Source organism: Vipera berus, assembly GCF_964194415.1.
Source record: "Vipera berus genome assembly, chromosome: 1".
Classification (NCBI taxonomy): Eukaryota; Metazoa; Chordata; class Lepidosauria; order Squamata; family Viperidae; genus Vipera; species Vipera berus.
The window spans coordinates 282,623,225-282,648,871 of record NC_138202.1 but is presented as its reverse complement, the minus strand read 5'-3'; the positions used below and the strand labels follow the sequence as shown (position 1 = coordinate 282,648,871).

The window sequence follows — 25,647 nt, the reverse complement described above, 5'->3', positions numbered from 1 at the left end:
CCTTGCCAAGCACATCTTCAGTGCCTAGTCAAACACTGCAATTCTATATTGTCGTACCATTTTTAGGGCCTGTCTGGGCAAAGGAATCAGAGATGTGTGTAGGTTTTCTTTTCATGTAGCACTCCATAGTCTGCAAGATGAAGGAAGACTAGAAGCCTATTATATTCCATGATATCACTCTGCATGTAGATTTGCATATCTGCAGCAGGATTGGAATGTGTACCAATACAATGTTGAAATAACAGCATTTTGACATTTTTTAGTGTCTGAATATCCAAGGAAACGTATAGAGCAGGCATGTCAAACTGCCGGCCTGCGGGCTGGATGCGTCACGCTGAAACCGCACCCACCCCATTGCCGGTAATGGGGAAAAAGTCCCAATACATCGCGCAACGTCACGTGACGTGAGTTTGACATGCTTGTTATAGAGGAAGAATGGCATTTCATATAAAATATTTCTAATAAACATTCTTAAGTAGATATGTATTTTAATGTATTTTAATGTATTAATGTATTTTATGAGAAAAACTTGCTGCTTAATCTACAGTTCAGAAGAACCTTTATGATAAGTTGTAAGAAATAGTCATGTAAATGATTCCTTTCCTTATTTATCAGCGTTCTTTTTAAATACTTATGTACACAGCTAACTATGGTAAAGTGTTAAAATGTTCTTACATGATGTTCTGAGTTAGCAGAGATTATTCATTGTAGTAGTACAGTTATGTTAATTTAGGGCAGCAAAAAAATCAGGAGTCATCTAGCTGTACCTTTTCAACTAACACACCTTATTAAAAGGCATCTTTCATGAGTTACAGTTTACTTCATCAGATACCTACTTTGCCCCTGACATCTATGCCAATTGCACTGTTACAGACCCATATATAATCTGTATCCACATAACCAAGCTATCTTCACCTCCACCTCACACCATTTCAAATCTTGTATCAATCCAGCCACTATTTGCATCTGAGAAAATGAACTGCTCTCAAATGCTTATACAGATGGTATTTGTTTAACAACCAATCCATCTGACTGTTCAAACTTTTAACAGCACCGGAGTGGTAGTTATGATCAGTCCTTGAACAATCACAGCAATCCTGCAGTCAGTCACATTATTGTGATTTTTGATCCTTGGTGTCCCATGGTCACATGCTCAACATTTGCAACCTTCCCTGTTGGATTCCCACAGCAAAGTCAATGGAGAAACCTTCGGGAAGTCTGAACTCATGATCCTATAAGGTCCTCACTTAATGATCTGCATGGCTCTCACTTGATGATAACTAGGAACTGCCATCATTAAGTGGGATAATCACATGATGTCACACTCTATAGTGTCACTTTATGATCACATGATGTAGTGATGCAAATTACAGTCCAATTACTACCTGTACCTTTTAATAAGATCTGTTAGTTGGAAAAGATGCTACGAGACTCCTACTGATTTCTAATTTTGTATTATAATCTTAATCCTCATTATTTCCACTTAGAAACTGAAAATATGTAACTTTATCATATATAACTTTTTCACCTTTTAAAAATATTTTTATTAAAAAAGTAATCTGCATATATAGATTTTGTTGATAGAGAAAAAGGCTACTTGCTTCCCAGCTACTTGATGAATGAGAAAATAATCATTAACATTACATTGTTTTTCTTTTCCTTTCTTCATAGATATATTGTAAATAAAAATGAAATCAGTGACTTCTTATGGTTTGCTTGTTGAGTGTTTTTGGTTTGCTCTGTTTTGTGGATCTGCTACCCATTTATTGGCTGATAGGTAAGTAATCTGAAGTGGAAACTCTAATGACAATGGCATTCAATTTTACAAGTAGTCCTGAAAATATTTATCCAGTAACCCAATAGATCCCTAATACTTAACCTCCAGATAGTTTGCTGTCCTTTCCCACTGACTTTTTTTAAAATGCATTTTGGGGATTCATCAATCTTCCTGGTAATTTTGAGACATGGAAGAGGGCATCTTCCTAATGGAAGTAGTTCTTATGACTAGGAATTAACTGGTTTGCCCTTTCTAATACGTTGCTCATGGGTTCTCCAATAAGGGTATTTGCAATTGACTAATGGCTTATTATTATTAAAGTTGTTTTAATGCTATAGAACAAATATAATTATACTATGTTTAGAGGTACAGTTAATTCCACCAAAAAAACGTCAGCACAAAAGATCCCATAATTATTGTTTTACTCATAAGGTTCATGTAGAATTGAAAGATGTGTTTATTGAGTTGTGTTACATTTTTGTCCATCGTAAATGAAGTACTTCAGGCTTTTTTCATTATGAATATGACAATAAATGCTTGTGACATAGTCTGACAACATTAGTCTGTGAACATGCAACATGATAATTCACTGTATAGTTTTCTTAATCTCATTTTATTAACAAACTACAGTAGGCTAATTATTACAACATGAAAACAGTGAAATATAGTTCATAAGCTGCTAGAGAGTTTACCTACAAGCTAAGCCAAAGGTAAATATATAATATAAAACTCATTATGGCTTAGCACGTTGAGTAAATTCAATTCTATTGATTCATATAGATTGAAATGCATCTTCACCTGTATTTTTGTGGTATCCGCTGTAAATGTTGACACTGTTGGAAACTGAAACTGAAAATGTGTGTGTGTGTGTGTGTGTACACGCGCGCGCGCACACACACACACACACACACACACACACACACACGTAGTCCTTGATTTACATCTGTTCCTTTAACAACTGTTCAAAGTTTTGCCGGAACTGAAAAAATGGCTTACATCCAGTTCTCACACTTACAACTGTCATAACATCCCTGTGGCTTGTGATCAAAATTAGGCTACTTGGCAACTGGCATGTTAGGTATTTGTGATGATAACTCAAATAAGCAGAGGACCGTGGTCCGAGATGAAGAACTTGTTTTTGACAGGGAGAAGTGTGAATCAGGTATTACATATCAGTCATGCAAGAAGAGAAAGGCATCCAAAAAGAGAAGCCACCTTCTGGTTGGTGATTCAATTATAAGGGATTAAAATTTAGGAAAGGACACAGAGGTTTCAAAAGACGTCAGGTGTCTCCCAGGTGCTACTGCCAGTAGAGACAAGAAGTGTATTTCTAAAATAATCAAGAATGCCAGCAAGGAATGCGATGTGGAGGCTATTGTACATCTTGGCACTAATGATCTGTCCCAAAAAGATGTACTCTCTGTGCAAAATGATTTCCAGAGCTTGGGGCAGGAAATTAGCAGAATAGGCTGTAGGCTTAATTTTTCAGAGGTTTTACCAGTGTACAAAGAGCAAAATGGAAAAGGCCAGTGTATAGCACAATTCAATATGTGGCTAAAGGTGTGGAGTAAAGGGGAAGGATTTGGATATATTAGTCATGATGTCAGTAGCTGGTCCAATGAAAAAATGTACAAAAGAGATGGTCTGCATCCATCAAAGAAAGTGACTGAGTTACTCGGCTATAAATTCACAGATTTTCTGGAGGAATATTTAAACTAAACAGCAGGGACAGTGAGTTAATTGATACAGAACATCCCTGTCCTTGGCAATCTAAAAACTAGGGCTACCAGTGCATGTAACATTGATGTGTGTGTGGACAAGAATATCAACCTTGCTGTCAAGCAAAATCAAGCGCTTAATAGCGAGTGCCACACAAAGTGCACTAACCAAATAGGTGATAAGACAGTAGGGAAACTCAGGCACCACACAAGTTATGTAGAAAGTAAACACAGGATCAATCATAAAGGATTCAAATGTCTGTACACCAATGCAAAGAGTATAAACAGCAAACAGGGTGAACTAGAAATTCAGGTTAATGAGGGCACATATGATTTGTTGCCATTACGGAAACATGGTGGGATGAAACCCACAAATGGAACACACAGCTAGAGGGATTTAAATTATTTAAAAGAAACAGACCAAATAAAAGAGGAGGTGGAGTTGCTCTCTATATAAGAAATAACTACATCTCTACAGAAATAGAGCACAACAATGATGAAAACTGTCTTGAATGCATTTGAGTCAATATAAAAGGGAGAAAAAATGACATTGCCATAGGTGTATACTATAGGCCACCCAACCAAACAAAGGAAATAGATGAACTTTTTGCTAATCAGCTAACTAAGATATGTAGGAAGCACATCACAATAGTAATGGGAGATTTTAACTACCCTGACATCAACTGGGAGACAAACTCTGCACCAAGTGGAAGATCAAACAGATTTGATCTTGGGAGACAACTTTGTCTCCCAAAAAGTAGAGAAGGGAACGAGGGGATTAGCCATTTTGGATCTAATTCTCACTAACAGAGATGAAATGATAGAAGGTGTTGAAGCCATAGGAACCTTGGGAGGAAGTTAAGTTTAAGTTTATTGAATTTATATACTGCCCTTTTCCCGTAGGACTCAGGGCGATTTACAAAGTATTTAAAAACGTCAATACAATACAAAAGTTAAAAACAGTTAAAAATAATTAAATTTGATCCCTGAAAAAATATAAAACCCCAATTAAAAACTCTCAGCCTGGGCCGGAAAGCTCAAAGAGCCAGGTCTTCAGGTCCCGGCGGAATGACCGAAGGTCGGGGGCAGTCCTAAGCTCCACAGGCAGCTGGTTCCAAAGGGATCATGCAATATTGGAATTCAACATTATGGAAGTACAAGCAATACAATACAGTCAAACTAGAGTCTTGGACTTCATGAGAGGTAATTTCAATAAACTTAGAGAAGGCTTGGGAAGGATTCCATGGATGAGAATCCTCAAGGGGAAAACAACTCAAGAAGCTTGGGAAATTTTGAAAAGTGAGATATTAAAAGCCCTGTGTAGCACAATACCAACAAAGAGGAAAAATAACAGCTCTCAAAAAAACTAGCATGGCTGCATAAAGAACTCTGTGATAAATTGAAAGATAAAAAGGACAAGTATAGAAAGTGGAAAGACGGGCACATAACTAAGTCAGAATATCAGCAAATAGTCCGAGCCTGCAAAGATGAAGTGAGGAAAGCTAAGGCTCATAATGAACTAAGGCTTACAATCAAAGTCAAAAATAACAACAACAAAAAAGCTTCTTTCAACATGTAAAAAACAAGAAAAAAGTGAAGAAAATGATTGGTCCATTAGTGGGTGAAAGTGGCAAGAAGGTGACAAGCAATACGGAGAAAACAGAACTATTTAACTCGTTTTTTGCATCTGTCTTTACACAAAGGGAAAAAAACAGACCAACCTATCAAAAATAGTGCCATAAAAACCAGAATAGAAACACAAGTTAAGATAGGCAAAAAAATGGTAAGTGAGCACCTGTCCAGCCTAGACGAGTTCAAATCACCAGGACCAGATGGATTATACACCAAGGTTCTCAAGGAACTAGCAGATGTAATCTCAGAACCACTGAACTATATTTTTCAAAGATCCTGGAGCACTGGGGAACTACCAGAGGACTGGAAAAGAGCTGATGTAGTTTCCATCTTCAAAAAAGAAAAAAAATGGATCCAGGAAATTACAGACCTATCAGCCTGACCTCAATACCTGGGAAGATTCTGGAAAAGATAATCAAACAACGAATCAGCGAACACCTAGAGGCAAACAACGTCATTACTAAAAGCCAACATGGGTTTGTCAAAAACAGATCATGCCAAACAAATCTTATTGCATTCTTTGACCAAGTGACAAAATTAGTGGATCAGAGGAATGCTGTGGATATAATTTACTTGGACTTCAGTAAGGCATTTGATAAAGTAGATCACAATCTACTACTTGATAAGATAGAAAAATGTGGGTTAGACAGCATCACCACCAGATGGATTCGTAGCTGGCTGACCGGCCGTACTCAGTGTGTGGTCCACAATGGAACCGCATCTACATGGAGGGAAATGTGTAGTGGGGTGCCCCAGGGCTCCAAATGTACAGGTATAGTATAGAGGGTACCTTGCTCAATAGTAGTAACTGTGAGAGGGATCTCGGAGTCCTCGTGGACAATCACTTAAATATGGGCCAGCAGTGTGCTGCAGCTGCCAAAAAAGCCAACACAGTGCTAGCCTGCATTAACAGAGGGATAGAATCAAGATCACATGAAGTATTAATACCACTTTACAATGCTTTGGTAAGGCCACACTTGGAATATTGCATCCATTTTTGGTCACCACGATGTAAAAAAGATGTTGAGACTCTAGAAAGAGTACAGAGAAGAGCAACAAAAATGATTAGGGGACTGGAGGCTAAAACATAAGGATCGGTTGCGGGAATTGGGTATGTCTAGTTTAATGAAGAGAAGGACTAGGGGTGACATGATAGCAGTGTTCCAATATCTCAGGCTGCCACAAAGAAGAGGGAGTCAAGCTATTTTCCAAAGTGCCTGAAGGCAGGACAAGAAGCAATGGATGGAAATAAATCAAGGAGAGAAGCAACCTAGAACTAAGGAGAAACTTCCTGACAGTTAGAACAGTTAACCAGTGGAACAACCTGCCTCCAGAAGCTGTGAATGCTCCAACAATGGAGGTTTTTAAGAAGAGACTGAACAGCCATTTGTCTGAAATGGTAAAGGGTTTCCTGCCTGAGGAGGGGATTGGACTAGATGACCTCCAAGGTCCCTTCCAACTTTATTATTATTATGTCAACAGCTGACAACAGCTGCAGTGTCCTGGGGTCACATGGTCATGGTTTACAACGTTCCCAGGGGGCTTTTGACAAAGTCAATAGGGTAAGCTAGATTCACTTTATAACCATGGGGATTCATGCATGAACACAGCAAGAAAGTTTGTAAAAACAGGCACAACTCAACAATAATTTGCAACAAATTCCAGTCCTGATTGTGCTCATAAGTCAAAGATTATATGTAAGTCATCCCTTATATATTTGCAGCTGAGTAAGCAGTTATAATCAAAATTTTATTTATTTATTTATTTTATTACATTTATATACCACCCTTTCCCGAAGGACTCAGGGCGGTTTACAGGGTGATTAAAAACAAAAATACAAAAGTTAAAAACAAATTAAAAAAATTATATTCGTCCCTGAATAAGTAAAACCCCAGTTAAAATTAAAATAAAAACTAAATTAAAATTCTCAGCCTGGGCCAGAGAGCTCGAAGAGCCAGGTCTTCAGGTCCCGGTGGAATGAACGGAGGTCGGGGGCAGTCCTAAGCTCCACTGGCAGCTGGTTCCAAAGGGCAGGCGCACCCACTAAGAAGGCCCTATCCCTGGGTGTCGTCCGCCGGCAATCACTTACCAGTGGCACCCTGAGAAGAACCTCCCCGTGGGAGCGCACTGGACGAAGGGAGCTTGATGCCGGCAGCAGGTGTTCCCTCAGATATCCCGGACCCAAGCCATTTAGGGCTTTATAGTTCATCACCAGCACCTTGAATCTCACCCGGAGGGCAACCGGGAGCCAATGCAGCTCACAGAGTAGAGGTGTTACATGGGAGTATTGGGAGACCCCCATCATAACTCGCACGGCTGCATTCTGCACCAGCTGAAGCCTCCGAGTGGTCCTCAAGGGCAGCCCCATGTAGAGAGCGTTGCAGTAGTCTAAACGGGAGGTCACGAGCGCATGAGTGACTGTGCGTAGGGCATCTCGGTCCAGATAGGGTCGCAACTGGCGCACCAGGCGAACCTGGGCAAAAGCCCCCCTTGTCACGGCTCCTATATGGTCTTCAAAATTGAGTCGTGAATCCAGGAGGACGCCCAAGTTGCGAGCCCTATCAACAGGGGGTAACACCTCACCCCCCATCGTTAGAGATGGAATAGTCTGGTTAACCCAAGATGCCGATATGCACAGCCACTCAGTCTTGGCGGGATTGAGACGAAGCCTGTTTCTCCCCATCCAGACCTGGACCGCCTCCAGGCAACGGGACATCACGGCGAGGGCATCGGGGTGGAAAGAAAAAGTAGGGTATCATCAGCGTACTGATGATACCCCACCCCGAAACCATGAATGATCTCACCCAGCGGCTTCATATAGATGTTGAACAGGAGGGGCGAGAGAACCGACCCCTGAGGAACTCCACAAATGAGAGGCCTCGGGGCAGATCTCTGCCCTCCCGTCAACACCGACTGCGAACGGCCCAGGAGATAGGAGGAGAACCACCGTAAAACGGTGCCTCCCACTCCCAACCCCCTGAGACGCCGCAGTAGGATACCATGGTCGATGGTATCAAAAGCCGCTGAGAGATCTAATAGGACCAGGACAGAGGAACAACCCCTGTCCCGAGCCCACCAGAGATCATTCACCAGCGCGACCAATGCTGTCTCCGTGCTGTATCCGGGCCTGAAACCCGATTGGTACGGGTCCAGATAATCAGTTAATGAACTTAAGCTTTGTTTAGTCATTGAACAGATATAACTACAGTTGTTTTTCTTCCAACTGCTAGTATCCAACTATTATTTTATATTTGCCTAGCAGGTTTTCAGGGGTGGGGCTGCTGTGTGAGGGAAAATTGGGGTTTTAGTGAGAAATGTATGTTTAAATTGCCTTGTGATAATGGGAGGGAAGGGATTTTCCAAGAGAGTAAATTTTGTCTGTGTAAAACAAGTTATAGTACTTTATGTGATTTGGCTTTTAAAAGTCATAGCCCCCATATTGTCTTGTGCTCTGTGATGAATACAATTGAAAATACTATTGCCAGAAAGAGTTTAGCAGTTTGGAGAGAAATTGTTTGTTTTTTGTATTTTATATTGCATCTCAAGAGATTTGGGCAGGTTATAGAAACAAAAAGGAACGCAGTACATCAGTATTCTGGGTTCAGGCAAAATCTATTATTTAAATAAGCCAGTATTTGTAAACCAAGTTGAAATATGACTTTAATTTGAAGTGTACTGCCAAACCCCACAGTTTGTAGTTAACTTCATAGTTTACAGTTAAGCAAAAAAAAAAAAAACCCACACAACCTGATAAAGCATTACATGTGAACCATACCAAGAAATTTGTTATGCAGGGATAGGGGCAGTTTGTTACTAATGAAATGTTATTATGCCTTTGGAACGTTAAACTTTTTTTCTAATTTTATGTTTCAGTATTCTTCATAAGTGGGAAAAATTATACTTGGTTCATCATTGGCCAGTGACTGTATGCATGGTAAGATCTTCTAAAATGGATGCAATTATTTTGCTATCTGTATGTGCATGCCTCTACTGAAATATTTATTTTGCTGTATCCTGAAAAGGGATAACCAGTTTCAAAACAGATGGGAAGTATTACTGAAATATGCATTGGGCCACCGCATATGACTGAGAAGAACTATGTTTAAATATGAGAAGTTGTGCTGAGTTTTCATATAATTTAAAAATCACCACGCACTGAAGCTGTTTAAAAGAATTCTTTTTAATGTATTATTTATTAAACTAGATGCTCCTTTTTTCAGTCTCAAAGTGACATGTACACCTTTAAACAATAGTTTCCTGCCACTGACTTATACTAATTAAAGTAAGATTATCCAGTTATGAGTAAAATAATCCGAGAGGAGGAGGATCTTAGACTATCATCTTCTGAAGCTAGACAAAATGTGTCATGTTTTCATTTTTTTATTTCCATTTTTTCAGACCTAAAAAAATGTCCTAATGCCACACAAACAATATTACATTTTATTAGTATAAAAATATTACCAGTATTGTGTCTATAGGAAGGGATCACATAATGTTAATAATAGCCACATTAATATTTTTATACCATATCAGATTCTTGGGTGTTATACAAATCATAAAAACAAACAGATAATAAAATCTATCCCCAACTCGGTGAAATAAACCTCCTAAAACACATAAGGCAAGAAAAGTAACAGCCCCCATCACCGTTACTCTTCCAAAGCCTATCTTTTAGTGCCTCATGGGAAAGCAGATTGTTCACAGATATAAGCAAAGCAAAACTAACAACAAATCCATTCAACTCTTCTACTATGCTTCCATCCCAGAGCCAGCAGGAAATCATCCAGCTTAAATCTTGCTAACACCCAGAACGTCCTTACTGCAAACCCAGAAAAGTCCATATTGCCCTGCTGTCAATGCAGATGGCATTTTAAATGCCAGGTTTTGTGATTCCCTTGGCTTTAAATGCCAGGTCTGTAAATATCGTCTACTATATGAAAGCTTCCTTAGTTAGTACACAAGAGCCAGTTTACTGTAGTGGTTAAGACACCAGACTTAACTACCAGTGGAAACTACCAGTAGCAGGCTGTGAGTTCTAGTCCCGCCTTAGGTACAAAGCAAGCTAGGTGACCTTGGACCAGTCACTTTCTCTCGACCCTGGGAAAAGGCAGTGGCAAACAGCTTCTGAAATCTTGCCAAGAAAACTACGGTGCCAGAACTCAAAACTGATTTAAAGACACAAATGTGCACACATACAGTTTCTGTATACTGCATTCCCCCCCCCCCGCCGCCGCCCTTTTCACTGCTGCCACAATGTTGTCCAATTGAATTCATTTTATTCCTTATAATTTTAGGTAAATTTTGATCTGTAGACCACTAAGGGACAGCAGAAAATTACAGTTTTTGTATTTCAATTACCATGTAGTGGTTTTCTGGATTTCCACTGGGTAGGAAATTTTTACACCATCAGGTTACAGTGGCATAACAGCTGAGTCCTTTTGATTATGCTTTCAATTGCATGTGCTAAGCCCAGGACAGACTCCTCCATTTCAGGGTTTTACAACAGCTTAAATTCACCACTTCAGCCTATGTAGGAAAAGGAAAAAGGGGACTCAGAGGTTGGAACTCCAGTCTCTCTTGCAACTAAATCCATAGTGCAGAACTGAGCACGGCCATTACGTGGAAGAAAGTGGTCCTACAACAGACCTACCAGATAAATTGGAGCTGAGCAGATTGCCACTATTTATTGCATCACCTCATGTCATCTCCTTGGGTTATTTGGATGGAAGTTCTTGAGATGAGATTCAGGACTTAAGCCATCATTTAGTTTATTCAGTTGTGTGTTAATAGACATGAAGACATGTCTATTAGAAATAATGGGGCATCTTGTGGAAGGTGTATGGGTGCAGACTAAATAGTTTAATTCAGTGAATAAATCTATTGTCTGTGCAGAGAGCCTCTTCATTTCTTGCTCATTGTTGTGATTCAGGGTCAGCCTGTGGGTTCGGCAGTTGGGTCGGACGACTCAGAGAAGGAGGAGGGGGGTGTTGAAGAGCTTGCTGAGGGGATTGGACAGCTTGATGAGAGCCCCCAGCAAGGCCCCTCTCATCTGGTCACGATGCAGACCCAGCTGTGTGAGCCTGACAGACCCAGCTGTGTGAGCCTGACAGCGTGGATGAAGATGACCCACAGCTGGCCCTGTTCAAGGACGCCCGACGCAGGAGGCAGTCAGTCAGGAGTAAACAGAGGGAGGCAATGGGGCACCTCGGAAGGAGGGACAGAGAGGCCACGCCCTGAACTGTATTTAAGGGGAATGTGTGGGAGGGCTGGTTTGCTGAAGGCAACCGCTGGGATTGTTCCTGCTTCTTAGCTCGTGTTTTATGGTTGGTGTCTTGTCTTGCTCTGTTTTATGTGAATAAATTTGGCAGGCGTAATTCCAGCCTCTTGCCGTTTGTAGAGGGGTTGTCCCTGCCTTTTCTGCAGGGCCGGTAGCAGGCTGGTACAGAACACTCATAGCTTTTGACATGAGCAGTCTAATGTCTTTCAAATTACCTCCTTCCTAGGAAAGTCTAGTTTTCAGGCTCAAGCAAACCCAACTATAAACAGTTTTGATATCCTACAGTGAAACAAAGCTCTTATTTATTTTACTAGTGGTGAAATAAAAAAAAACAAGGGCTGTTAAAAACTTCTTGGTTTCTTTCTATCAGAAAAGGAGAAGCATATACTGTACAGGGAAAATCCTGTCAGATTAGGAAGTTAAGATTCAGTCCTCTTGCGCTTCTTTTGCTCTTGCTATAAGAGTTGAAGCAATTGAAAAAATATAAGTCAATTTCAGGTGAGCAGAAAACACAATTTGGGGATTGCTATTATTAAGAGTTGAAATACTTATTGAGTATTTCAATGGGGAATTTGCCAGAATCTCCATTATAAAGATACATATACCAACAAGCCTAACGCAAAGCTGGAATAAAAGTAGAGCCTTCATATTCTTTTGGAGTAGAAATCCTGCTGTACATTTGCCCTGCTGTATTGTTCAGCACTGATAAGACAGTCCCAACACCTACAAGGTACCACGGGATAATATTGTTTACTTTGTGGAAAAGCCAAGCTGATATCCCTGGCTATTGTGAGCAAATCTTTTTCATTTAGACATTTTGTGAAGCTAAATGCCATTGCTTCATAGCTGCTTCTCTGAACTGTACTGTTGATCAGAAATACTTGGAAATAACATGAAGAGTTTCTGCTTTTAAATGTCTCCGATACTATAATCAAGGACTGAGTTCTTGAAAGCAGTGCATTTTTCCACTTATTTCTACTGCAAAATTGGCCGAATTCCTGCTCTTCTCTTGCCAAGATAAAATGTAACACATGCTGTTGATTATAAATGGATTTGAGTTTTTAATGAAGAGTATTCTGTTAGTTCAATGAAATATTAGTGAATACAACAAATAGCAAGCATTTTATGACTCATATTTAAGGTAACCTGACAAAATGCTTTGGGGAAAAAGAGTTTTGATAGGATTTACTACTTTACACTTTATATTTTCTTTTTGTCACATGAAAAATTGCCTGCATAGGATTTTGTTAAGCAATTACTACTTTTTATAGCGATCTACAATTCTAACATGGGAGAGTTACCTTCCCTAAAGTCAGCTAACAGAATTGATTACTTTCAAGAAAGTAGCTTTTACTTAAATATTGCCATATTCTAAATAACTTAAATCATAATGCAAGAGAAGACTTTTGGTAGCTAGATGCTGCACTTAATGCTCTGAAACAGGGGTGTCAAACTCAATTTCACTGAGGGCCTCATGAGCATTGCAGTTGCCCTCAAGGGGCCAGGTGGGTGTGGCCTGGGTGGGCGTGGCCTACTGGGTGGGCGTGGCCAGAGTGCGTATGGCCTACTGGGTGGGCGTGGCCAGCTCTACATCGTTCGCATCAAGGGTGCCTATGGGGGCCTGGGCAGGAGTGGGACAGATCTGAGGGTCTCTGGCAGGAGGAGGGTCTCTGGGCCAGGGCCAAGGCAGTGGGGGCTGTTCCCTCACTGTTTCCAGGATGGCTTCGCGGGCCGCATGAAACCACTTCGCGGGCCGGATCCGGCCCCCGGGCCTTGTGTTTGACATGTCTGCTCTGAAAGATAGGGGTTTCAATGAGTGGAGAGATGGAGTTGATGATGCTAAGTAAGTGGGCCCACATTCTGGAATATAGCAGGGGGTCAGGATTTTCTGTTGGGGGAAGTTAAAAATTATAGTTTAGACATTATAATTTCTATATACTTTTTTTTTTATTGAAAAGTTTTAACATACAATTTTCCTTTAAAAAACCCCCTCCCCCTCCCTTCTCCCTCCCCCCTACCTCTCCCCCCTCCCCCCCTCCCCCCCCGACTTCCCAGAGCTAAATACAAGGTATATAAAAAAAAACAATCATAAACAACCATATACTAACAACTATAAACTCTAAAATCCATCACTCTCTAGCTTATATAGGATAAAACAAACCTTAGTAATATTGAATATATATAAAAAAACTAAAAGAAAAAAAGAAAAAAAGAAAGAAGACTCATTCAAATGCTACATAAAACTTCTTAACCCTATACTTGTTCTGGATAAACTCAATCCATTTTCTCCATTCCATAATATAGCGTTCTTGCGAGTGATCTTTCAAATAGGCCGAGATCTTCGCCATTTCTGCCAGGTCGGAAACCTTTAAAGTCCACTCTTCTATGGTCGGCAGTTCCTCTTTCTTCCAATACTGACCTATCAAAAGTCTTGCTGCCGTAATAAAATTCAACATCAACTTAGTGTCCACAACTGTAGCATCTGTAATTATTCCCAACAAAAAAAGTTGCGGACAAAACTTTATCCTCTGTTTAAAAATCTTCTGCATGTTCCACCAGACTTTTATCCAAAAAGCCTTAACCTTTTTACAAGTCCACCATATGTGAAAATATGTTGCGTCTTGATCACCGCACCTCCAACATTTAGGCTGATAATTCGGATACATACTTGCAAGCTTTTTAGGATCTAGATGCCATCTATAAAACATTTTGTAAAAGTTCTCTCTTAGATTTTGAGCTTGTGTGAATTTTACGTTCCTCACCCAAATCTTTTCCCACGTGTCCATTGTGATAACTTCCTGGATGTTTTGGGCCCATTTTATCATACAATCCTTAACAAGTTCTGTTTCCGAATCAATCTCTATCAGCGCAAGATATATCCATTTAATATGTGCGGGTCCCTGATTTCTAATTTGCTTTATCAAATTTTCATCAGTCATTGTAAAACCATTTTTCTGGTCTTCTTTCCACCTGGCCCGTAACTGAGTATATTGAAACCAGTTTTGAACAACCTTCTCTTCTCGCAAGAGGCTATATGATTTCAAACACCAGACATTTTATATACTTTTTGATCTAGAGGAGATTTTAAACCTCCCCACCAAAATGGTTTGGACCTATATATTCTCCATTTCTGGATTTCAATTAATTTGTCTTATGTGATAGTCTTCCACTAAGTCAGCTATAGTCATTTTTATAAATAGGAAAGCATTTAAATATAGGAAAGAACTTTTTTAAAGGAAATTTAATAATTTCATAGAAAAGGTACAATTTCAAAGCATTTATTTCTTTATCTGTATGATATATCTGAAAGCATAGCTAGCAGTTAATAGTAGCATAAAATAAAAAGCAGAACTAATAATTACCTTTTCAATAATATAAACAAAATTGACAGCTTCAAAAGAATGTGAAAGTATTCAGAGACATGCACCCACCCAATTCCAACCTTCATTCAGAACAAACATGATAAGGGTGGTTAACTGTCATTTGGTCACAGATGTCATCTTACATGGGATGGTGACCACTGTAATGAATGTGGTCAGAAAAAGTTTGTGAGGCTAAAAGGGGAATGAGAGAAAAAAGATGAAGTGCAAATTCATTTTTAATATAAGGAATAAGTAGAATATTTTACTTCTCTTAGTAGTAAGCTACATGCTTCTAAAAGGTGCTAAACAAAGAAATAAAAACCTTGAGAAATAGGGAGCGTGTCACAATAGCACAGTGTTGTTTTCTTAAAACCAGAGATATATAGCTGGTTTCAAGCACAAATGGCTTATTAACCCATTTTGTCATTAAATGGAGCACTTAATATGACAGTATTAATTTAAAAGGTAAACATTTAAGATAAATTATTAATACATTTTAGATTAAACATAATTCAGATTACTCCAATTTTTATCAACTGTTTTTCAAATGCTAAGTATTCTGGAAAAGCTATTTTTCAAACAGTGTACCAGTATTTTGCTTTTTATGAAAATGGGACCAACCTTGTGGAATTTCCGGTATCAGCAGATCTTGATGAAAGCTTGCTAATAGTGTCTCCATATAATTTTTCTGGTTTGGCATTATAGCACAGCAGATTGCAGGTGTAGAACCAAATGCTTCCAACACTCAATCTCCACACAGATTCAGTGTAACATTCCAGACAGAATGGTAGCTGGAGAAATTACATCAAGCTGCTAATTGTATTGTAAGTTCTTTCTCCCAGTTACAATATGGCCCATGAAAAATGAGATGAGTACTGTTTATCAGCTTCAGCTATTAGGCCATTTGCATCCATTTATACAAAAGTATTATCTAAAAGAGATGGCGCACATGGTTATCACTTCTAAGTTCAACTTATGCAAGTAACGATACTTTCATAGACAACTCACAAGGATTTTTCACCAAGACATCTCAAAGAAACAACAGACTTTATTCTATTGGCTGCCAGTTTGTTTCAGGACAATTTCATGTTAGGGCTATGTAGTATTTTAGAAATAATTTAGATAAATAATATTTATCCACAAAGTCCTGCACAGCTTAAATCCCAGTTATCTAAGACATAGGGAATTTTAAATTAATAAGTAAAAGGGACTGCTGTGTTCCAAAATAAAACGTTATTCTTCCACATCATTTTTATTTACTTGAGACTGTTGAACTACATCAAAGCTCTGTAGGTGTTATTGTAGATAAAAAATAGAGCTATCATGATGGATAAGAACATTCCAGGAAGAAACTGCTCTTCACAGATCTTTCTAATCCATCAGGAATCTATTAGCATAAATTACTTTCTGCTTTTTCTTCTGGGCAATGTGGCAATATTTTAGAATCCTCAGCTCAGTGTTGCCCACCATCATATCTATCTTGTGAATAGGAAGCTCTGCTTTATTGTGCAGATGTTATCTATCAGCCCAACTAGATATTGATGGTTTTTGCTTTTTCCCTTAAAACACAGTCTAGGGTTGTACAAAAATTTGATTCCAAGTCTAAATCAAAACAAATCGAATAAATTCATGCTGAATCATTAAATCGGATGCCTCAATCAAATCAAATCATTAAATCAGATGCCTCAATCAAATTCAAACAACAATCAGAATTAATAATTTGAATCACAGCTGAATCAGACCCTATTTTTCCCATTCTGCATAAAAATGGTTTTTCTTTAATAACCCAATAGATTTATTTTCTCTAGATGAATGAAAATGAATGCAAAGATCCACCAATGTACTGGACAATCCATGGGCTCTGGTAAGATATAAATTTAGGAGGATTTTTTTTTGTATTGCTAGTTTTAAGAGGTTGGTTCCTTCTAAGCTTATATTTGAAGTATTCTGGTCTGGTACCCATAGAAGGAGAAAACTTTTATTATATGATAAATGATTTTTTATAAATGAGTTATTATAAATGATCTCCTGTGGTAGTCCATGAATCAAAATACTTATAAGAAAATAACTGAATTTCTAGGTGTATGGTAGCTAAAGTATTTCCTTCTATTCACATAGTGTTAAGTCAATTTCTTACCTGGTCAGCAAATATTACCGTTGATCTGAAATATTCACATCCTATCACTAAATGATCAAATTTAATTTTAAATTTAAATGATCAAATTAATTTTAACTGTGCACAGATTCATTCTTTTAAAAAAAATGTTTGCTTTACATTTCTTTATCTCACTGAATGTGTCCTTTAAAACAAATCTCTTTGTGTTCCAGGATTTTTTTAACATGAAACAAGCATCAGTAAATGTTTATAAATTAATATACAGTATTCTCTCAAATTTTAGCATACATTATGGAACAATTTTCACTAATTTTGTTTGTAAAAATAGATTATTCACCTTGTTAACCTGTAGCCTCACAGCACTTTTTGAATGATTAAAATGACTTTTTAAAATAGCATCTTTTCAGTTTAGTGTAGTGGTTATGGGACCAGGCTGGAAACTGGGAGACTGAAAGTTCTAGTCCTATCTTAGGAGCACTATTTCTTCTCATCTCTACAAAGCAGACAAGGGCAAACCACTTCCAAAAACGTTACCAGAAAAACAGGGGCTTGTCCAGGCAGTTGCCAGGAGTCAACACTGACTCAGAGGTAGAACATAGACAGGTAGGCTTCACTTAACAATAGTAATTGGGACCAGAATTGCCAACACTAAGCAGTGTGCTGATAAAATGTGATGTTGTCAGGCATGAAAGACCAGGTCCACACTTGAAGGTTTAGTTAAGCTGGTTTGCAGGTAGTCCTTGACTTACGATACAACTGAGCTCAAAATTTCTGTTGTTAGGTGAGACAGCTGTTAAGTGAGTTTTGGCCCATTTTACAACTTTTCTTGCCACAGTTGTTAAATGACTCACTGCAGTTGTTAAGTTAGTAACACAGTTAAGTGAATTTGGCTTCCCCATTGACTTTGCTTGTCAGAAAGATCACAAAAGAGAAGCACATGAGCCTGGCACACTGCAACCATCATGAGTCAGTTGTCAAGCATCTGAATTTTGATCATGTGACCATAGGGATGCTGCAACACTGGTAAGTGAAAAACAGTCATAAGTCACTTTGTAACTTTCAACAGTCACTAAACGAACTGTGGTAAGTTGAGGACTACCGGTATTGCCTAAAGCTTATGCACAGGAATCTTCTCAACTAACAGATTTAGGCCAATGGCAATCAAGGGCTTGGCAGAGTTCACTTAGTTCACTTGTGGCTATGTAAGAATTCTAAGGCTGATCTCTCTTTCAATTCTGCTCCTAGGTTCTGCCATTCCTTGCCCTACAGATGTCACATGATTGCATTGCTTAGCGACTGCAATTCTAAAAGTCTCTATGGTTGCCATTAAGTGAGGATCACAGGTCATTAAAAGCAGACCTTATGGGAGACCAGGACTTGCAACTTCCTGCCGTCTTCCAACAACAAGTCAGTAGGGAAGCTGGCAGGAATTTGCAAGTACTGGTCACAACAAGCCTTTCCTTAGGCATGGCACAAACCTTTCTTTTCACTGCAATGCGGTGCAAGTGTGGCAAAGCTGGAGGGGATGTGGTGTGGCACAAATGTGCCAAGGCCTGGGGCATGTGGTGTGATTGTGGCAAGGCTGAGGGGTGCAGCTTAAGTGCAGCAAGGCTGGGGAGGTTCAGCATGAGCATGCAGCAAGGCAAGGATTAACTGTACATATAGACTGTACTGAAGATAATGTAGTTTTTTTTCTTTATTATGAACAAAAATAATCTGGTTGTGATTGTTTTTCCAAGGGTTTGCTTAGGGTTGAGTAACTGTAATAGATCAGAACTGTCTTCTGATCTCCTGAAGGACTGATTTGGGCTTCAAAAATGTTTCCCAAGAAAGGCAGTTCTGGAATCATTAATCATACATCTCTATGCTAAATTGTCATGAGATTACATTATATAACTTTTTTTTATTTTCTCATTTTTTAACCTTTATAATATCAAATAAGGCTGTATTATCTGTTCTTAACTCTCCTGAAGACAACCCTGTGATGTCTCCCATTTTACAAGATATATGTTAGAGAAGGAGAATGCATGCCACTACTATTCAGAAGGGACGCGGCGGCTCAGTGGGTTAGGACACTGAGCTTGTCGATCAGAAGGTTGGCAGTTTGGTGGATCAAATCCCGAGTGCCGCGTAACAGAGTGAGCGCCTGTTACTCGTCCCAGCTTCTGCCCACCTAGCAGTTCGAAAGCACGTACAAATGCAAGTAGAAAAATAGGGACCACTATGGTGGGAAGGTAACAGCGTTCCGTGCTAGTCATGCCGGCCACATGACCACGGAGACGTCCTCAGACAAGCGCTGGCTCTTCGGCTTTGAAACGGAGATGAGCACCGCCCCCTAGAGTCGGAAACGACTAGCATGCATGTGCGGGGGAACCTTTACCTTTACCTTACTATTCAGAACAGTTGGTTTGCATCCTTTGTACTCTTTTGCTCTGCTTCTTCCCCAGGCCTGATAAAGCTGCAGAATGTAATAGAAGCTGGCACTTCAATATATCTGAGCTTAAGGTATGAGTCAAAAACATTATACGTTCTGAATACTTGAAGAAAAACTATAATAATAATTAATTCAAGAATTTGACTGGACTCAGAGAAGCTTTAGGGTATTCTGCCAAAGCAATATTATTTATTAATACACCTCAATCAGTGAACATTTATTACCAAACCAGGTGCTAGAGAAAGAGGATGGTAGCTTTCATTCTTGAGTCCCTTTCTAAATAATTTGCAGAGTTACCTATAAATTCCAATATTATCATTTTCACATGTTTTCTAAAGCTGTTATGTGAAGTATTTTATAGATACAAGGTTATTTTATACAGCCAGTTGGGTGTAGCGATTAAAGTGCTGGTCTAAAAACCAGGAGATTGTGAGTTCTAGTCCTGCCTTATACATGAAAGAGGGACAGTCTCTCTCATCCAACTCACCTCACAGGGCTGTTGTGGAGAAAAGGTTATGTTCACCATCTTCGATTATTTATAAAATAATAAAAGGATCAAAATCTAATAAAATAGTGTGAAAATCTAGGTGGAGTTTGCATCATATCCTTAATTATATATGATTTTTTTATTATTGCTAGGATTTCATGGAAGACATGAAAGAATATTGGCCAGATATACTACATGTAAACCATACTTATTTATGGTGAGTTGTGTCACATTTAACCCTATTGACAGTTTTACAAAAATCCCTAATTTTAGTTGTCTTTCTAAATGAAACACCCTTGGTCAGGTCTTTTCAACCTTTTCACCAATTGTACCACTTTTAGGATATGGCAACATTCAAGTACCACCAGTCGCCTATCAAGGTGTCAAAAACTTGATGACCCCCCGCAAAAAAGGGAAAAAAGTGATGAAGTATAGGTAGTCCTCGACTTACAACAGTTCGCTTAGTGACTGTTCGATGTTACAATGGCACTGAAAAAAGTGCCCCCCAAGCCACAGCCGAACAAGACACCTGCCCACCCACCCAGAGGCGCTCTTCCTTCTGTCCGAGGTTTTCATCGTTGTCAGTATTTCTCTTGAGGATTGGCAGCGGGGGTGGGGTGGGGTGTCTTTTGTTTTTATCTCCCCCCCCCCCGTCTGCTGGGTGGTTGCAGCAGGTTTTGGTCACTTCACATGACCCTGGGACACTGTGACCATCATAAATATGTTGACAAGCATCTGAATGTAAATCATAAGACCCTGGAGATGCTGCAACATTCCAACTGATCGGCGCTTCTTCTGGGCTCGGCAGAAGCGCTGGGATCAGCACCGAGCTCCAGCTGGAGCCTGGCGCTGATCCTGGCGCTTCCGCTGAGCCCTGGCAGCTCCGAAGAAGCACTGATCCTGGCACTTCCACTGAGCCCTGACAGGCCTGCAGCTCCAGCCATCTCTCGCTCAGGCTTGTGCAGTGCTGCCACCGGTTCAGCTCATTCCCCTCCCCCGCTACCACTTTTCTAGGATGGCCGTGTACCACCTGCCAGGTGCCAATGTACCACAGGTGGTACCTGTACCACTGGTTGAAAAGCCCTGCTCCAGGCTACTGCCACCCGGATCTGAGGCCAAGTGACATACGACCCTCCAGCGGCCCATTTCCAAGTGGCAACAGCCTGGAGAAGGCTTCCAGCACCCGGATCTTGCATGATCTAGCATTACTTTAGGCCTCCATTCTCTGCAAATGCACCAAAGTCCTAGAGCAGCCAAGAAAGAGAAAGATCTTGATCTTTTCAGGGTGAGTATTGAAGGCCTGGTGCCTAGGGAGACCCGGGGCCAGGGGTGGGAAGGGAGGGAATAACCAGTTGCTCGTAAGGGCGAATGACTGCCATGGTGCTGCAATATTCATAATTTTGGGACTTGATTATAATCACTAGGGGGTACTTATCGCATAACTTTGAGTGAGCGTTAAGGAAACGCTCGTAACTCGGGGATTACCTGTATATTCATTCCTCTAAACTGCAAAGATCATTTTCCAAATTATTTCTGAAATACTACATAGCCTTAACATGAAATAATAATTAAGCTAAGATTTTTTTGTGAAATGGCTGTTTTATTTATTAACTTCACTTATATAGCTGCATATCTTGCAATTGCAACTAAGTAATTATGTAAATATTATTTGTTTATGGAACATGCACACTCCCTTAGTTTGATTGGATTCTACGCAGTTTACAAGGAACCAACCACATTGCAGCAGCGTGGCCCATATGCAGTTCAAATGCAATTGGGAACATGGCAGTAACCACAATACTATAAAGCAGAAATATATCAACACAGCATTAAAATTGAGGAATGATGAATGAAAAATGCAGACTATATTATAAGATGCCATATATTTCCCTTGTCTGCCTTATGAATACATTCTACCAGGGGGGAAAATGAATGCTTTAAAAGTTGAACATATAAACTGTTTTATCTTCTGTTTTATACTAGAACTGCCTCTATTTTTCTAATTTGTAACCTTGATGGAAGTAAAGTTTCAGTACTGACAATATTCAGTGAAAAAAAGTATTCAGCAATTAACCTTTGTTATTCTGTGACTCCGTCAAGTTGGTAGCAACGTCCTTGATATGCAACAAAATGAATATTTGTTAGGTACAAGGACAAGATTATTTTCTTTTCATTTGACAAAATAAAAACAAAGATAGCTTTTCTTTACACTGTGTGGTTTCCATAGTTTCCAGTTCCACATGAAACATGATTGCAGTATGTTTTTTAAGTGCTCTCTTGCTTTTGAAAAGCAATTCATGACTCCAAACTATTGCAGGTATCTTAACCATCACACTTCTCTTGTCATTTAATTTAAATTATTCATCAAAAGAAATCTCTTTCTCAACAGAAAAAGAACATCTACCCATGAGACTACCCAAGTATATATAAATACTTCATATATACTAAGGAGATAATAATTATATATATAAATGTCCCAGGAGTTTGTGAAATACACATTGTACCCAGTGGTGGGATTAAAATATGTGAACAACCGGTTCTCTTGTGTGGACGCCGCTTCCGGAAGTCCATTCTGGGCCTGGGCTACAAAACATTAACTACCAGTTCTGCCGAACTGGTGCGAACTGGCTGAATCCATTTATACTGTCCCCAAGGAATCATAGTTTTGTGTTCTGCCTGAGTTCATGGGAGTTGGGCAGTCAATAAATTTAAATAAATAAGTAAATAATCTACGGAAGTTATTATAGTTGCAAAAGATGCACGCATTATCATACAGGAGTGTAAGGAGACCATCTAACGTTAGATCTCTTTTATCTAATAGTATCTCTTAGGAAGAACAGTTACTAAACCTGACTTTATGTTGAGGTTTCTAGATTTTGCAGTGGGCAAAGTGGTAGACTAGACTCACAAGTGAGTTTTTCTTCTCAAATAAATATTAGAAGATTACAGAATTTTTGGTATAACTTTCCAAATACATTGGTACTTGAAGATACTACTTTTTTTTACCTTTTTTCTTTACGTAGGAAACACGAATGGGAAAAACATGGGACATGTGCAGCTGAATTAGAGGATCTTAACTCAGAAAAAAAGTATTTTCAGAAGGCACTGGAACTCTACAGAAAAATTGACCTTAACAGGTAGGGAAAATTATTTTCTCAGTGTCTCTACTACTCTTAACTACATGTAAGGGCTCTCTGATAACAAACATGTATATTTCATTGGCTGTGATGGAATGTCTAACAGGCTCTGGGGGCATAATGAGAGAGCACAGTTGTTACAGCAGGAAGCAGGGCTAATACGAAAAAGCTTTCCAATTTGGGGAGGGGGAAACACGAGAAAGAGACCCAGAATAACTCCATATGCTACATATAAGTTGAGATAGAGAATTCTTCTGGCAGCTTTTCCAGATTCTGCAATCCTATCATACCAGAATTACAAATCTTTACAGAAATAAAAGTGGTTCTTCCTGAGTTTGCCAGTTATGGAGGGTTTGGCATTAACAGACATAATGGTTCCTTAGAAGTTCAAAAATGTTTGTTGGGGGAAGTTGCTGTTGCATAACAAAAACATTAAATTATCCCTTAGTCTTGAATCAGTTGGTGTTGCCGAGATCTCTTTTTCAATCTCAGTGCTGGATGGAAGATCCCAACTCTAGGAATTATACTACACCATGTGTTTATGTTCTCTTTAATGTAAATTTAAATTTCAAGCATCCATGAAGTTTAGAACCAGGAAAGGATAAAAAAAGGCATGACTAAGTGCTAGTCCAAGACAATTGTGGCTAAAAGCATTTGCTCTGTATGTGATTATCTAATATAAATATTATATGAACATGAGAAATTTAGATACTGTGGATCAATAAATGAAATGCAATTCCTCAAATTAGTCATAAAAATCAAAAAAGAAACCATTGAGATAGTTAACAAGAACAAAGATGAGGAACACAGCACTTTGGAAAAATAGTCTCAGTTGATACAATTTGAAATATTTTATAAATACTCAGTTCTTGTATGTTGCTAGCTATTCTTTTTCAATTTCATCTCTGGCAGGACACCGTAAAATATGCACAATTATTTTACTAATGCCAAAATTTGGTCAAACTACATAAGCTAAAAGCTTTGTCTAGAAGCCTGTCTGCCATAAAATATTTTCCTAATGAAGAATTAGTAAGAGAGCTTTCAAGGATCCTAGCATTCCCTGAAACATACAGCAGGAATTTTAAATCTGTTTTTAGAAAATTGATAAAATTGGTGTCATATAATCTTTATCAGTGTACAATGTATAAGTAGCCCTAAAATGAGTGGATTACTTTGTGAACATTGTAAGGCTTCACTTCACTTGTGAACATTGTAAGGCTTCTATGGATATCAATCCAGCATTACTACACCCAATATTCCAGTTATGTACAATAGGTCTCATAACAATTTTAAGAGAAAATGAGCAACAAATATGTAATACTAAATACAAAAATACAATTTTAGATATACTGTGTAGCTGAAAAACACTGGACTTCTTGAAGTTTTATGTATTTTTTCTCTCTGATCTTTTACATGTGGGAAAATAATGATGAACGACTACCTACAGTGTAATTGTATGTAGTGAATTCTGTCTTTTTAATGCTAGATAAGAGTTCTTTCTCTTTCAGTTTTCTCTCGAAAGTTGGGATAAAGCCAGGCTCTACCTACTATCAGGTGAGAGAAAAGCTCACTTGACATTGCATTCTGCAAAACTGTAGCCTTTAATTGCTGTTGTTGTATAATACTTAGTGGTGAGTAGAATCTAATTAAGTCTTTCCACTGAAGAAGTAATTCCATTAGAACAGGGGTGTCAAACTTGCAACATCACCCCAGCAGTGGGGTGGGCGCGGTTTTGGCATGATGCATCTGGCCCGCGGGCCTGCAGTTTGACACCCCTGCATTAGAAAAACAAACGTATCTAATCAAGATTCATTTCAGGGAATTTAAGGGTTTTCCAAAGCAAACTTTGGGAAGAAGGATGAAAAGAGACAATTCTTTTACAAATGCAGACTTTCATCTCATAACTTGTGTGTTTCTATTTTTCTTATTTTCATACAGAGTTTGCTTAATTCTAAACTTTGAAAACACATCTTTAATTAAACAGATGCTTCATTCGTTTTATGTTATTTATTTCATGTTTAAATCTTCAGCTGACAGCCATCAAAGAAGCTCTTGAAAGCTTTTACAATGTAATGCCAAAGATTCAGTGTATTCCTCCTGAAGAGGTACATATTGTTCTTAATGACTTTCTAGTTAATGTTTAATCATTCTTTTCTAAAAACATTGTTTTTTACCGTATTTTCCGGCGTATAAGACGACTGGGCGTATAAGACGACCCCCTACATTTCCTGTTAAATTATAGGGTTTGGGCTATACTCGCCGTATAAGACTACCCCTCTTCCAACGCACACCAAATAAAAATTAAAAAACATCAGATTTGATTTTAATATGGTAATTTTAATTCAAATGCTTATGACATGCAGGTACTTAGTAGGAAAACTGTCACTTATAAACATAAGGCTGTTTGTCATCAAACATGTAAACATAAAACAGTGCAAGTGGATTAAACATAATAATAATAATAATAATAATAATAATAATAATAATAATAATAATAATAATAAGAAGAAGAAGAAGAAGAAGAAGAAGAAGAAGAAGAAGAAGAAGTAGTTGGAAGGGACCTTGGAGGTCATCTAGTCCAACCCCCTGCTAAGGCAGGAAACCCTATACCATTTCAGACAAATGGCTGTCCAGTCTCTTCTTAAAAACTTCCAGTGTTGGAGCATTCACCACTTCTGGAGGCAGGTTGTTCCACTGGTTAATTGTT

General features: G+C 38.8%; 1 protein-coding gene across 2 annotated transcripts in view; it reads left to right on the top strand.

Annotated features, from left to right (window-relative positions):
* The window catches only part of RNASET2 (ribonuclease T2), a 35,844-nt gene that overhangs the window by 4,170 nt on the left and 6,027 nt on the right, over nt 1–25,647 (top strand). For both annotated transcript variants that reach the window (XM_081344960.1, XM_081344961.1), the window contains exons 2-9: nt 1,672–1,777; nt 9,001–9,061; nt 16,575–16,630; nt 19,330–19,387; nt 19,956–20,020; nt 22,827–22,940; nt 24,449–24,494; nt 24,971–25,045. In XM_081344960.1, the coding sequence (XP_081201086.1) occupies nt 1,689–1,777; nt 9,001–9,061; nt 16,575–16,630; nt 19,330–19,387; nt 19,956–20,020; nt 22,827–22,940; nt 24,449–24,494; nt 24,971–25,045 (564 nt within the window). In that variant the 5' untranslated portion in view covers nt 1,672–1,688. The remainder of the gene's footprint in view (nt 1–1,671; nt 1,778–9,000; nt 9,062–16,574; nt 16,631–19,329; nt 19,388–19,955; nt 20,021–22,826; nt 22,941–24,448; nt 24,495–24,970; nt 25,046–25,647) is intronic.